Below are 12,500 nucleotides of genomic sequence, written 5' to 3'. Positions count from 1 at the left end.
AGGATCCCGGCCTTCTCGGTGAGCGAGGCTTTGTGGAAGGGCAGACAGTTCTGACACGAGTGAAGACGAATCTTCAGCTCCTCCAGCTCCTGACGGTGACTCGTGAGCGGCAGAGACGGGTCCTGGGCACAGGGAGAGGGTGAGGGGCACAGGGAGAGGGTGAGGGGCACAGGGAGAGGGTGAGGGGCACAGGGAGAGGGTGAGGGGCACAGACAGGGCAGAGAATCGTTGGCGCCCACAGAAACAGGAAAAATAAACTCTACATTTCATCTGAAGTCAAACTGAAAAATGCAGTCCCAAAAATGTGGCGTCACTTCACAGGTCAATCATTTTGTTAGTTCTTGTTGAAATAAGCTCAAATTTTCACAGAATGTTTAGAATCAGATGAAGATTTGATCTGTGATGTTTTATGTTTGTTGTGTTTTCAGGTTGAGTCGTTCTCTCCCAAACAGAATCATTTTGAAGCTTCAACAAAACATTTGGAAAAACTTCACCGACTGGAAACAAATAAAAATGTGCAGAGGAAAGATTCTTCTGCTGGACTAAAGGATCTGGACCAACACCAACATGAGGAGAGAAACAAGAGCAAGTTCATGAAGATCTCTGTAAGGAGAACAAGTTTGGAACCCAGATTCCTCCAGTGACGTTTGACGTTTCTTTGAGTTTCTGTCTCATGTCGACGCTGAATTCTGGACATTTTCGTGTCTTGTCGTCTGATTTTAAAACCTGAAGGAGCTGCACACGGTTTCACTTCCCATCGTCTCCTCAGGATTCGTCAAACCGTCGTCGGTCGCTGAGTCTTGGGTGAGTGTGAGCAGCAGATTCAAGACACAAAACGACTCAACAGAACAAAAAGAAATAAAACATCACAGATCAAATCTTCATCTGATTCTAAACCTTCTGTGAAACTCTGAGGGTGTTTCAGAAAGACTGTCGTGTGAAATGATGAGCCTGAGAGTGACAGATGGCGACAGGGGCAGACAGGGGCAGGCAGGGGCAGGCAGGACCGCACCTGGATGGCGAAGACTTTGACCACGACCAGCCCCTCTCGGTGTTTGGCTCGTGCCACTTTGAAGAAGCGGGTACTGCCCAGGCTCTTGTCGTACTCATAATCGTGGATGTCTGAAAAGTAACTGTCCACGGAGAGGATCTGCGATGGAGCGATGCCCGCCAGCTGGTTCCCCATCCTGGAGGGCACACAAGAGGCACAGGTGGGCACAGAGGTGGGTACAGAGGTGGGCACAGAGGTGGGAACAGAGGTGGGTACAGAGGTGGGCACAGAGGTGGGCACAGAGGTGGGCACAGAGGTGGGTACAGAGGTGGGTACAGAGGTGGGCACAGAGGTGGGCACAGAGAGAGGCAGAGGTCAGAGTCCTGCACGGGTCCATTTTTGGAAACCCGCACTGGCACAGTTCAGCACCACACACCTGCCCAATAACCCGTGAGTTTTATCAGAGTTAAACCTGTACCCACCCGTACCCACCTGTGCCCACCTGTGCCCGCGATAAATCACACACAAATTACAGTTTTCTAATTGAAGCATCCATCTGAATACAAATTGAAGAAGAATTCAAGAATTACAATCATGAAATGAAATTAAACGATTTCACTTCATTATGAAAACAAACTCAGACTCGACTCTCACCACTTCACAAGTTTATTTACTGAACAGAACAAACACGGATCGAGACGCTGCACAGACCACGGACTGAACCAGGACTGAACCAGGACTGAACCAGGACTGAACAAGGACTGAACAAGGACTGAACCAGGACTGAACCAGGACTGAACCAGGACTGAAACCAGGACTGAACCAGGACTGAACTAGGACTGAACAAGGACTGAACCAGGACTGAACCAGGACTCAGTGTTGGACAGGTCTGTAGTCCATCGAGTGATCGCAGTCAAAAGGACCAGAGCAGAGCTACGCGCCGCACCCAAGGTAAGAACTGAGGACACTGTGATCCACGGACTCTCGCTCTCTAGTCCTGGTTTAGTCCTGGTTCAGTCCTGGTTCAGTCCTGGTTTCAGTCCTGGTTTAGTCCTGGTTCGGTCCTGGTTCAGTCCTGGTTCAGTCCTGGTTTAGTCCTGGTTTAGTCCTGGTTTAGTCCTGGTTCGGTCCTGGTTCGGTCCTGGTTCGGTCCTGGTTCGGTCCTGGTTTAGTCCTGGTTTGGTCCTGGTTCGGTCCTGGTTCGGTCCTGGTTTAGTCCTGGTTCAGTCCTGGTTCAGTCCTGGTTTAGTCCTGGTTCAGTTCTGACCCGCCTGTGTGAAATCAATTTCCACCCGTAAATTCCAGAACGTTAAAACCCGCCCATTTTCAGGAACTATTTCCCCGAACCCATCGGGTCCCTGTGGGTACCAGACCTGGTGCAGGACTCTGGCAGAGGTGGGCAGTGATGTAGTCCTGGTTTAGTCTTAGTTTAGTCCTGGTTTAGACCTGATGTAGTCCTGGTTTAGATCAAACAGGTCAGAAATAGAGACACTGGGACGTTTCTTGTATAAATTGGGACAAATCAGTGTTTTTGTATAAATCTGTGGGACAGACTCGGACTCAGGACTCGGACTGTCCCACAGGACAAACAGGGACAACTGGACTCAATCATCTGGAGCTGTTTACCTGCGTCTGGAGACTCTTCCCCGGCTGCGTCTGTCTTTCTCCCGGGTGTGTGTCTTTCTCCCGGGTGTGTGTCTTTCTCCCGGGTGTGGTTCTTTTTCTCTCTGGTGTTTGTTGTTGTTGTTGTTGTTTGTTGTTGTAGTTGTTGTTAGCTTTGGCTTTAGCCGCGGTGGTCACGAGCTGCTGCGGCGCTGGAGATAAACTGCGGTTTTCAGGTCCAAAGTGCGCGGCTTTCACGCACTACATGTGTAAAGGTGCGTGAGCGCGCGGGGAGCGCGGTGTCCCGGGTGAAAAGAAAAACACTGCGTGAAAAAAAGAACCGAAGAACCGACGCGCTGGAGCTAAAGGCTAACCGGAACTAGCCGCGGCGCAGCTGATGTTGTGTTTCCGGGTTGGTGCTGTCAACAGTGTGACGTCACACCCGTGAAACGAGGACGGAAAAACAAAAACAAACAAAAAAACAAAAAATAAACAAATACAACGTAAATAAATAAATAAACGTAATAAACAAATTTCAGTAAAAAAACAAAAAACAAGAGCTTATACATCATTTAAAGCTCCGATATCAGAAAAAACTGTGAGCTGTAAGTCAGGTTCTATTGTTCTAATGTTCTACTATTCTACTGTTTTGATGCTCAGATTTTCTAATGTTCTAATGTTCTGTTGTTGTGTTGTTCCTGTCACACTCAGAGCTGTTCCTTGCGTTTGTTTGTTTGTTTATTCTGAGTCTGTTACATCTGCAAAACTCCAGACACTCTGTTCCACCTCGTGATGTCATGAAGTGAACTGCTCCTTTTCCCTTTAGTTCAGTCGAGATTGAAATGTTCCAGATGATTCTAGTGAAGATGTGTGGAGTTTAAAAACACAGTGGAGCACTTCCTGTATCACCAGACGATGACATCATGAGGTGGTTTAGTTCATGTGATATCTGTGTTTTTCTTGTCTTTTAATGAGTGTTTTATTTGTGTCAGAAATGCGTCAGGTTCCTTTGTGTTTGGAACAAAAGCGTCGCGCTCACGTGTTCTAATTACAGACGAGTTTTGTGTCGTGACGTTTAAATCTCGTGTTGAAGATCAGAGTCGCTTTTCCGGTCGGGTCACTCCTCCGTCTGCCCCGAGACGAATCACAGCTGAGTCTGCAAACAACCGGCTGAACTAAACAAACCTGCGCACGTGAACCTGCCTCGAGTTAGTGCACGTGAATCTGAATCTGCCCCGAGTCAGTGCACGTGAATAATGTGTGTAAATGTGGAGAGTTTGTGTTGAGCCTGAACAGGACCTGAGTTGTTGAGAGTTTGACCAGACTCACTGACCAGACTCACAGACCAGACTCACCTTCACTTTAATAAACACTGTATTTAATTTGACTGTTCGTCATTTGTGACTCGACTCGTCCAGAGACTGAACCTGCACAAACACATGACTCTGTGTTTTTATGTGAATGACCCTGATTAAAAAACTAATAAACTAAACTAAATAAACTGAGACTCTGGAACTTTCCCCTGAGCAGCTCAAAAGACGACGACAGCGGTTTGTTTTTATGACCTGAGTTGAGTTTTCTGCTCAGTCTTGATTTCCTCACAGACTCGAGAACAAGTGATTTCAGGAGACGAAGAATCAGTTCATCCGAGTCTGTGTCCGGGAGAAACGAGAGAAAAAGGAAAAACATGTGGGAAATGACAGGAAGTTCTATTTTACTTCACTGATGACATCACACTGATGACATCACACTGATGACATCACACTGATGACATCACACTGTCCACAGTTCTGTCCAAAAGTCTGACACACTTTACACATGAAGCGATTTTTTTCTGAGATGTTAAACATGATTTGGACAAAATAAAGAGTTTTGTTGTATTTGTTTTGGTCACATTAGATCTCCGGGACGTTGGAGAGTCTGGGCCTGGTGTACCACACGGTTGCTACGGTAACAGTCATGAAATTCCCCAGTGTGAATGTTCACAACCAGAAAGTAAAAATCTGTGTGTGTCTGGGCTCATGTTCATGTTTCATAAACCTCATGATTTGACTCGGAGCAGAGGGACTTCCTACAAATATACCGCCGATTATAAATATAAAGTATTTTTAGGGCCTCGCTAGTTGGGGTTAGGGTCAGTTTCTGTAGTTTCTTGATTTTTTTCCATGTTTATTTCCAGTCTTTTATAAATATTTGTCTTTATTAGGCCTCTTTGGTTCAGTTTCTTGAGTTTTTTTCCGTGTTTGCGGCTCGTCTGAAAGCGGAAGTAGCGCGGGCCCTTTCACAGTAAAGCTCCGGTGTCCGTCGGGGTCCGCGGGGCTGTGCGGCTCTGGGGCTTTTACGGTGAAGGTCCGTTTCCGTCCCGGTCCGGGTGAACTCCGGTCCAGATTCGGTCCAGATGATTCACGGAAGATGCTGAAGAACCGGGAGCTTCTGGTGAGTTTGTGAACAGCGGCGTGTCCCGGCTCTTTCCCCCGGGAGACGAGCTCGTGTCCTCGGCCTCAGCGCTCCGGACTCCCGCCCTGAGCCGCGGAGGAGCCCGGGCAGCGGCGGAGAGTCCGGGTTCCTCACGCCGGGAGAGGAGCGCTGTGTGCGGCTGGAGCCCGCCGCGGTCTCCGGGGAGGCTCCGGGAGCTCCGGCGTGTCTCTGCCTGTCGCGGGCCGCGGGGCTCGGGGGGAGCCGGGCTCGGGAGCCTCGGGACGGACTTTGTGTCGGGGCCGTTTGTTTCTTTAAACTTGTCTGAGCCGGTGGAGCTGGAGCTTTAGCATGCTAACTGAAGCTAACAGGAGCTAACTGTGGCTAACGGCTAATGTCAGCTTGTGCGTCCCGTGCGTCACGTGCGTCAGGTGCGTCCGGTGCGTCAGGTGTTTTGCCCGTTGGCGCGATTGAACCGTGAGCAAAGTGAACTTTGACCCTGGGGACAGAGCGAGTCAGCGGGGCAGAGGCTTGAGCCGGAGCCGTGGAGATAACGGCGCTAAAGAGCCACAGAGCCAGCGGGGATGAGCGCTCCGAGCCCCCGTGGAGGCTCCGAGGGTGAGGTGAGGGTGAGGTGAGGTGAGGGTGTGAGGTGAGGGTGAGGTGAGGGTGAGGGTGAGGTGAGGGTGAGAGGTGAGGGTGAGGTGAGGTGAGGGTGAGGGTGAGGGTGAGAGGTGAGAGGTGAGGTGAGGGTGAGGTGAGGGTGAGGGTGAGGTGAGGGTGAGGGTGAGGGTGAGGGTGAGGTGGAGGGTGAGGGTGAGGTGAGGGTGAGGTGAGGTGAGGTGAGGTGAGGTGAGGGTGAGGGTGAGGGTGAGGTGAGAGGTGAGGGTGTGAGGGTGAGGGTGAGGGTGAGGGTGAGGGTGAGGGTGAGGTGAGGGTGAGGTGAGGTGAGGGTGAGAGGTGAGGGTGAGTGAGGGTGAGGGTGAGGAGGTGAGGGTGAGGTGAGGAGGGTGAGGGTGAGGTGAGGTGAGGTGAGAGGTGAGGTGAGAGGTGAGGGTGAGAGGTGAGGTGAGGTGAGGGTGAGGGTGAGGGTGAGGTGAGGGTGAGGGTGAGGTGAGGGTGAGGTGAGTGTGAGGTGAGGTGAGGGTGAGGGGGTGAGGTGAGGTGAGGTGAGGTGAGAGGTGAGGGTGAGGGTGAGGTGAGGGTGAAGGTGTGAGGTGAGGGTGAGGTGAAGGGTGAGGTGAGGTGAGGGTGTGAGGTGAGGGTGAGGTGAGGTGAGGTGAGGGTGAGGGTGAGGGTGAGGGTGAGGGTGAGGTGAGGGTGAGGGTGAGGGTGAGGTGAGGTGAGGTGAGGTGAGGTGAGGGTGAGGGTGAGAGGTGAGGTGAGGTGAGGTGAGGTGAGGGTGAGTGAGGTGAGAGGTGAGGGAGGGTGAGGTGAGGGTGAGGTGAGGGTGAGGTGAGGGTGTGAGGTGAGGGTGAGGTGAGGGTGTGAGGTGAGATAAGTCTGTCCTCTGTGACTCTGAGTGACTTTATCAAAGGTGAGTTCCTGATCAGGTTGAGCAGGTCACTCTTCAAGTCTGCAGCTGGATCTTTCACCAGTTACACAAACCTCACCGGTGTGAGGTTCTGTGGTTGATGTGTGAGGTTCTGTGTGGTTCTGTGGTGTTCTGTGAGGTTCTGTAAGGTTCTGTGGTGTTCTGTGAGGTTCTGTGGTGTTCTGTGAGGTTCTGTGAGGTTCTGTGGTGTTCTGTGAGGTTCTGTGTGGTTCTGTGGTGTTCTGTGAGGTTCTGTGAGGTTCTGTGGTGTTCTGTGAGTGTTCTGTGGTGTTCTGTGGTGTTCTGTGAGGTTCTGTGGTGTTCTGTGGTGTTCTGTGAGGTTCTGTGGTGTTCTGTGGTGTTCTGTGGTGTTCTGTGGTGTTCTGTGAGGTTCTGTGGTGTTCTGTGGTGTTCTGTGGTGTTCTGTGAGGTTCTGTGGTGTTCTGTGGTGTTCTGTGGTGTTCTGGGTTGTGTGTGGTTCTGTGGTCTGTTCTGTGGTGTTCTGTGGTGTTCTGTGGTGTTCTGTGGTGTTGTTCTGTGGTGTTCTGTGGTGTTCTGTGGTGTTCTGTGGTGTTCTGTGGTGTTCTGTGGTGGACTCTGTGATGTTCTCACGCTGCAGCTCTGGGATAATGAGACTAAACTATAATTAAAGGATCTGTTTAATTATGGCCCTGGGTCTGAGAACATCCTGAAACAACAGCCCCTCTGACCCCAACATGACCCCCATCTGGTTTAGACCTGGTTTAGTCCTGGTTTAGTTCTGGTTTAGACCTGGTTTAGACCTGGTTGAGTTCTGTTTTAGTCCCGTTTTTCTTGTTTGTTTAATGTCTCGGCTCATTTGCATATTCAGTCAAATAACAGGGAGGAGTCAGCGGCCAATGAAAACAGAGTTACCTGAGATGTGGGCGGGGCTGTGATCAGCAGCTCTTGTGATTGGATAAAAGGGTTCGGGTTAAAGCCCCACTGCGGGACATGTCCACGTGTGTCCAGTGTACGAGAGCGTGACGTCCCCACAGAGACGCTCCAGTCCCTCTGAGATCAGAATGTCCCACACGCCGAGTCCAAGTCCAAGATCGAGTCCAAGTCCTGGGTCCGGATCTGGTTTCGGTTCTAACCTGAGGAGGCTGGGACTTGGACAATGGGCCTTTGTGTGTCTGTGTGTGTGAGTGTGTGTGTGTGCATGTGAGTGTGTGCGGGGGGGGCCTGTCGGACATGTGCAGCTCAGTCTGAACGTTTGACCAGGGCCTAGGAGAGATCACTAGATTACTCAGACCTAGAGTGATCAGAATCACAGGTTTTGTGTGCGAGTTCCTTCACAGCAGGAGTGTGTCGGTTCCTCTGTCGGTGTTTTCAGGTCGACAGAATCGTCTTATTCTTGAACCGACTCACGTGTTCATGCCGGAAATCAGAACGTTCAGGAACCGAAAAGTTGTTTCCCAACAAGAACCAAGTAAAACTAGTTTTACTTGGTTCTTGTTGTGACTCGTGACGACACAGAAGACGTCAGAACATTCCCCGAGTGTCGGAACGTTCCCCGAGTGTCGGAACGTTCCCCGAGTGTCGGAACGTTCCCCGAGTGTCGGAACGTTCCCCGAGTGTCGGAACGTTCCCCGAGTGTCGGAACGTTCCCCGAGTCCCACACGGAAAATAAACAAAGAAACTGAAACTCACCAATGAAACGAAAAGTTTGAAGTCGACAGAAACAACTGGGTCCCGTTGTTCTTGTGTCGTGTTCTCTGTTGTTCTTGTGTCGGGCCCCTCAGAGCGTGTGCCGGGCCCTCAGAGCGTGTGCCGGGCCCTCAGAGCGTGTGCCGGGCCCTCAGAGCGTGTGCAGGCCCCTCAGAGCGTGTGCCGGGCCCTCCAGAGCGTGTGTCGGGCCCTCAGAGCGTGTGCCGGGCCCTCAGAGCGTGTGCCGGGCCCTCAGAGCGTGTGCCGGGCCCTCAGAGCGTGTGTCGGGCCCCTCAGAGCGTGTGCCGGGCCCTCAGAGCGTGTGTCAGGCCCCTCAGAGCGTGTGCCGGGCCCTCAGAGCGTGTGTCAGGCCCCTCAGAGCGTGTGCCGGGCCCTCAGAGCGTGTGCCGGGCCCTCAGAGCGTGTTCGGCCCCTCAGAGCGTGTGCCGGGCCCTCAGAGCGTGTGTGCGGCCCCTCAGAGCGTGTGCCGGGCCCTCAGAGCGTGTGCCGGGCCCTCAGAGCGTGTGTCGGGCCCCTCAGAGCGTGTGCCGGGCCCCTCAGAGCGTGTGTCAGGCCCCTCAGAGCGTGTGCCGGGCCCTCAGAGCGTGTGTCGGGCCCCTCAGAGCGTGTGCCGGGCCCTCAGAGCGTGTGCCGGGCCCTCAGAGCGTGTGTCGGGCCCCTCAGAGCGTGTGCCGGGCCCTCAGAGCGTGTGCCGGGCCCTCAGAGCGTGTGCCGGGCCCTCAGAGCGTGTGCCGGGCCCTCAGACGCCCTGGCAGTATTTTTGGACGGGCTGTTCCACTTTGGAGTCTGTGGTCCGTGTCGGGACTGAAAATAGGACACACACACATTTCATCAGATCAAAATAAAACCCTGGTCCTGATTTTCAGAGGAAAAGCTCCAGTCATACCAGGACCAGACCCCGGACCAGACCCCGGACCAGACCCCGGACCAGACCCAGGACCAGACCCCGGACCAGCTGAAGTGACCTGGACTGTGTGTTCATGTTAAAGTGCTGTGTGTGTGTGTGTGTAATGTGTGTAATGTGTGTGTATATAGTGTGTGTGTGTGTGTGTGTGTGGACAGTTCTGGCTTTGTGCCATTGAGCAAACTCTTCTCATCAGAGGCAACACGAGGTCACAGGAGACGCCCACAAACACCACAGACTCAGTCTGCTGAGCAAACTCTGGACCTGAGCCAGACCAGGACTCGGGTCTGGACCTGAGCCAGACCAGGACTCGGGTCTGGACCTGAGCCAGACCAGGACTCGGGTCTGGACCTGAGCCAGACCAGGACTCGGGTCTGGACCTGAGCCAGACCAGGACTCGGGTCTGGACCTGAGCCAGACCAGGACTCGGGTCTGGACCTGAGCCAGACCAGGACTCGGGTCTGGACCTGAGCCAGACCAGGACTCTGGTTTGGACTTCAGCCAGACCAAGACTGGGGTTTTGGCTCAGGTCCAGACCTGGTTCTGGCCCGGTTTGGCCCGTCAGGATTGTCACTTGTGTGTGAATAATATTTGTCCAAGTGCAGATTTGGGTTTTGTTGAAATATTTCAAGTGTGGAAAATGAAACGTCAGGATCAGTTTAGTCTGGATCTGCTCCAGCTCCTGGTCCAGACTCGGCCTCTGGTCTCTGGTCTCTGGTCTCTGGTCCCTGGTCCTGGTCCTGGCTCAGGTCCAGACCCGGTGTCTGGCTCAGGTCCAGGTGTGTGGGCGTGTGAGGAGGATCAGGTGGATTCTCTGAAGAATTGAATGTTTGTTCTGAAGAAATATGACAGTCTCCTCCCCCTGAGCCTGAACCACACCTCCAGCCGGACACGCAGCCTGAGACCGGCTCTAGTCCTGACTTAGTCTTCAGATAGACTGGCTCTAGTCCTCCTCTAGTCCTGGTTTAGTCCTGGTTTAGACCTGGTTTTAGACCTGGTTTAGGATGAGTTTTAGTCTTTGGACAGTCCTGGTTCAGACCTGATTTAATCCCATTGGAGTCCTGGGTTAGTGCTGCTTTAGTCCTGGTTCTGGTCCGGTTCTGGTCCGGTTCTGACCTGGATCATGTCGGAGTGTGAGAGTTCGGAGCGGCTCGCTGCAGAGCCGGAGGTGAGTGAGCGTCTGGAGGTGGTGTTGGGTCGGTTTATCGCTGATGGTTTTCGTACGGTCTCTGTGCTGCTGCGGGAGTCGTCTCTGTAATGACGTGTCTGAATGCAGCTACACTCGTCTCACCTGCCGCTCCTGTCCGCACCTGTTGGCACCTGTGGCGGCGGGCGGAGGGCGGAGGGCGGCAGGTGCAGGGCAGGACTGAAGTGCACAGATGTGATTAGAGTCATTAGACTCATAATTACACTTTAATAAAACACCAGATTCAGAAACACGTGAAGGAAACAGAGGCTAAAGAAACTTCAGACTGGACTTGGATTCTAAAGAACACACTCGATACTCGATACTCGATACTCGATTCTAGTGATGGGCATTCGATGAAATTTTCTTAATCGATCGTCGGAAGAATTAACGATCGATTATCGATTAATCATGAACGTTTTTCTATTAAAATGATCATCATTATTATTGCTATCGGCACTAATCTGCATCAATAAATTCAACTTTACGACATATAAACATAACGACTCTAGAGCCACATCAGCTGTTTGACATTATAATGTGTTTAATTTAGTTTTGCTCAAATCTCAAAGTTTGTGGCCCCTCAGAGCGTGTGCCGGGCCCCTCAGAGCGTGTGCCGGGCCCCTCAGAGCGTGTGCCGGGCCCCTCAGAGCGTGTGCCGGGCCCCTCAGATTTCAATTATGATCAATTCAGTTTTGTTCAACTCTCAAAGTTTGTGCGTCAGATGCCCTCCCGTTGTGAAATGGAGGATTCTGGGACGTGTCTCTCAGATTTGATTTTTTTTAAACATAAATTTCAGTCTCGATACTTTAGAGTTTTTCCGGGAGTCAAACCTGGAGAACCCGGAGACCTGGACGGGGGGCGGGGCCACTGTTTGCTCACATTTCCCATCATGCTTCAGTGCTGTGAAACACAAACACAGAGCTGAGAAATACCTGTGTGTGGGTCTGTGTGTGTGTGGGTCTGTGGATCTGTGTGTATTGTGTGTGTGTGTATTGTGTGTGTGTATTGTGTGTGTGTGTGAAGTGTGTGTGTGTAAAGCTGTTGTATCACAGAAACCTTCACACGTTTGATTAACTTATTAACTTACATGATAAAGTTATCATGAGTCTGTTTAATCTCAAACTCCGAACATTCTGTTCCACCTTGTGATGTCACGTGGACCCTAACCCATCTGTGAACCAGTTCACATGTGACGGAGGCTCTGCCCGTTTCCACTTCAATAAAATGAATCTTGGTGCAAACAGAGACAGGTGACAGACGCTCAGATTTTATTTTAACAACTTTTGAGTCTATTAATCCAAGTCCTGCTGTAAGAGGACTTAAATCAATAGATTTGTGTAGAGCTTTTGACAATATTAGAAAAATATTTGACCAGAAATTTAACAGTTCAGAGCTTCCCCCAAAACATGTGACAAAGAGGCCGGGGCCTGTTTACAACGTTTACACAATTTTCACAGTTTTTTTTGGGGATTAAAATATTTGTGTTTCATATGAACTTTACACTAGAACAGGTTCAACAAAGACTTTTAGAGTCACATGATTTAGATTTTATTTTTATTGAACCTTTTCAAATCAATTTGAAATTCATCTAATCGAACCAAAACTGCCCAGTATCGAGATGAGTATCGGTATCGGCAACTTCTCAACGATCCCAGCCCCAGTGGTGACGTCATCGGGCCCTTGGGGTGTCAAAAGTGAAGCCTCTAAACCTCGTTAATAATGCCCCCCTGTCTCCACCCCCCCGTCTCCCCTCCCCCCGTCTCCGCCCCCCCCCCGTCTCCGCCCCTCCTCCTGGCCCCGCCCCCTCAGTCTTCCCACAGACGCTGCAGTGAGGATGACATCATGGTGCCGGTGCTGAGCTCCAAAAAAGCCAGTGAGCTCCCAGTGAACGAGGTCACCTGCCTCTTACAGGTAACAACACGACTGATACTGATACTGATCCTGATACTGACCCTGATACTGATCCTGATCCTCTTGGTTTCGGTCCCTGTGGTGTTGTGTTTCAGGCTGACCTGCAGCGTGGTCTGACCCATGAGGAAGTGGCCCGCAGGAGGCGCTATCACGGCTGGAACGAGTTTGACATCAGTGAAGAAGAACCGCTATGGAAGAAGTACATTTCCCAGGTAACAACACGGGGACGAAACCGGGACTAAACCGGGACTATGGCCCTGGCTCC

General features: G+C 51.7%; 2 protein-coding genes across 3 annotated transcripts in view; one reads left to right on the top strand and one right to left on the bottom strand.

The window, feature by feature from the left end:
- The window catches only part of pik3r4 (phosphoinositide-3-kinase, regulatory subunit 4), a 63,645-nt gene extending 60,661 nt beyond the window's left edge, over positions 1 to 2,984 (bottom strand). The window contains exons 1-3 of the mRNA XM_055163622.1: positions 2,618 to 2,984; positions 1,013 to 1,187; positions 1 to 122 (exon numbers count right to left, since the gene is read on the bottom strand). The exon at positions 1 to 122 is cut by the window's left edge and continues 48 nt beyond it. Of these exons, the coding sequence (XP_055019597.1) occupies positions 1 to 122; positions 1,013 to 1,186 (296 nt within the window). The 5' untranslated portion in view covers position 1,187; positions 2,618 to 2,984. The remainder of the gene's footprint in view (positions 123 to 1,012; positions 1,188 to 2,617) is intronic.
- A 1,889-nt stretch (positions 2,985 to 4,873) lies between these two features.
- Positions 4,874 to 12,500, top strand: part of atp2c1 (ATPase secretory pathway Ca2+ transporting 1) — a 30,688-nt gene continuing 23,061 nt past the window's right edge. Inside the window, exons 1-3 of one of the 2 annotated variants that reach the window (XM_055163595.1) lie at positions 4,874 to 5,029; positions 12,134 to 12,235; positions 12,331 to 12,447. In XM_055163595.1, the coding sequence (XP_055019570.1) occupies positions 5,006 to 5,029; positions 12,134 to 12,235; positions 12,331 to 12,447 (243 nt within the window). In that variant the 5' untranslated portion in view covers positions 4,874 to 5,005. Of the gene's footprint in view, positions 5,030 to 10,089; positions 10,304 to 12,133; positions 12,236 to 12,330; positions 12,448 to 12,500 lie in introns of those variants that run through there. The other variant, XM_055163593.1, reaches the window with a different exon arrangement.

This window comes from Boleophthalmus pectinirostris, unplaced genomic scaffold (genome assembly GCF_026225935.1).
Source record: "Boleophthalmus pectinirostris isolate CB_2022bp ecotype Guang Dong unplaced genomic scaffold, ASM2622593v1 HiC_scaffold_6, whole genome shotgun sequence".
Lineage (NCBI taxonomy): Eukaryota > Metazoa > Chordata > Actinopteri > Gobiiformes > Gobiidae > Boleophthalmus > Boleophthalmus pectinirostris.
The sequence above is the reverse complement of the archived record's forward strand: the minus strand, read 5'-3'. Positions and strand labels throughout refer to the sequence as shown.